The sequence below is a fragment of the Nestor notabilis genome, unplaced genomic scaffold (assembly GCF_000696875.1).
Source record: "Nestor notabilis isolate BGI_N333 unplaced genomic scaffold, ASM69687v1 scaffold31601, whole genome shotgun sequence".
NCBI classification, from domain to species: domain Eukaryota; kingdom Metazoa; phylum Chordata; class Aves; order Psittaciformes; family Psittacidae; genus Nestor; species Nestor notabilis.
The window spans coordinates 2,626-2,894 of NW_009916554.1; the positions used below are offsets into that span (position 1 = coordinate 2,626).

At 65.4% G+C, this 269-nt stretch overlaps 1 protein-coding gene across 1 annotated transcript in view; it reads right to left on the bottom strand.

Moving 5' to 3' along the window:
- Positions 1 to 66, bottom strand: part of MAP1S (microtubule-associated protein 1S) — a gene marked incomplete at both ends in the record, with an annotated part of 2,642 nt that extends 2,576 nt beyond the window's left edge. Inside the window, one exon of the mRNA XM_010024636.1 lies at positions 2 to 66. Within this exon, the coding sequence (XP_010022938.1) occupies positions 2 to 66 (65 nt within the window). The remainder of the gene's footprint in view (position 1) is intronic.
- Between the last annotated feature and the right edge of the window lie 203 nt (positions 67 to 269).

A 269-nucleotide genomic window follows, 5' to 3' on the forward strand; every position in this document is an offset into this window, starting at 1 on the left:
TGTCGGGGGGGTTGAGCAGCACCAGGGTCTCCAGCACATCCCCGCGGTGGTGCAGGGTCCGCTGACCTGCAGGGAGCCAGAGCTCACACCCCCCCCAACCCTCATCCCTTGGGAAAGGGATGGAGCGGGACACGCTGGCACCCACTGGAGACCCAACACCTCCCACGGCCCCCCCACACTGCTGGGGGTGTGACAAAGGGGACATGGTGGGGAAGAGGCATTAGAGCAGCCCCCATATCCCTGCCTCCACCTTCTCCCATCCCTTCTTC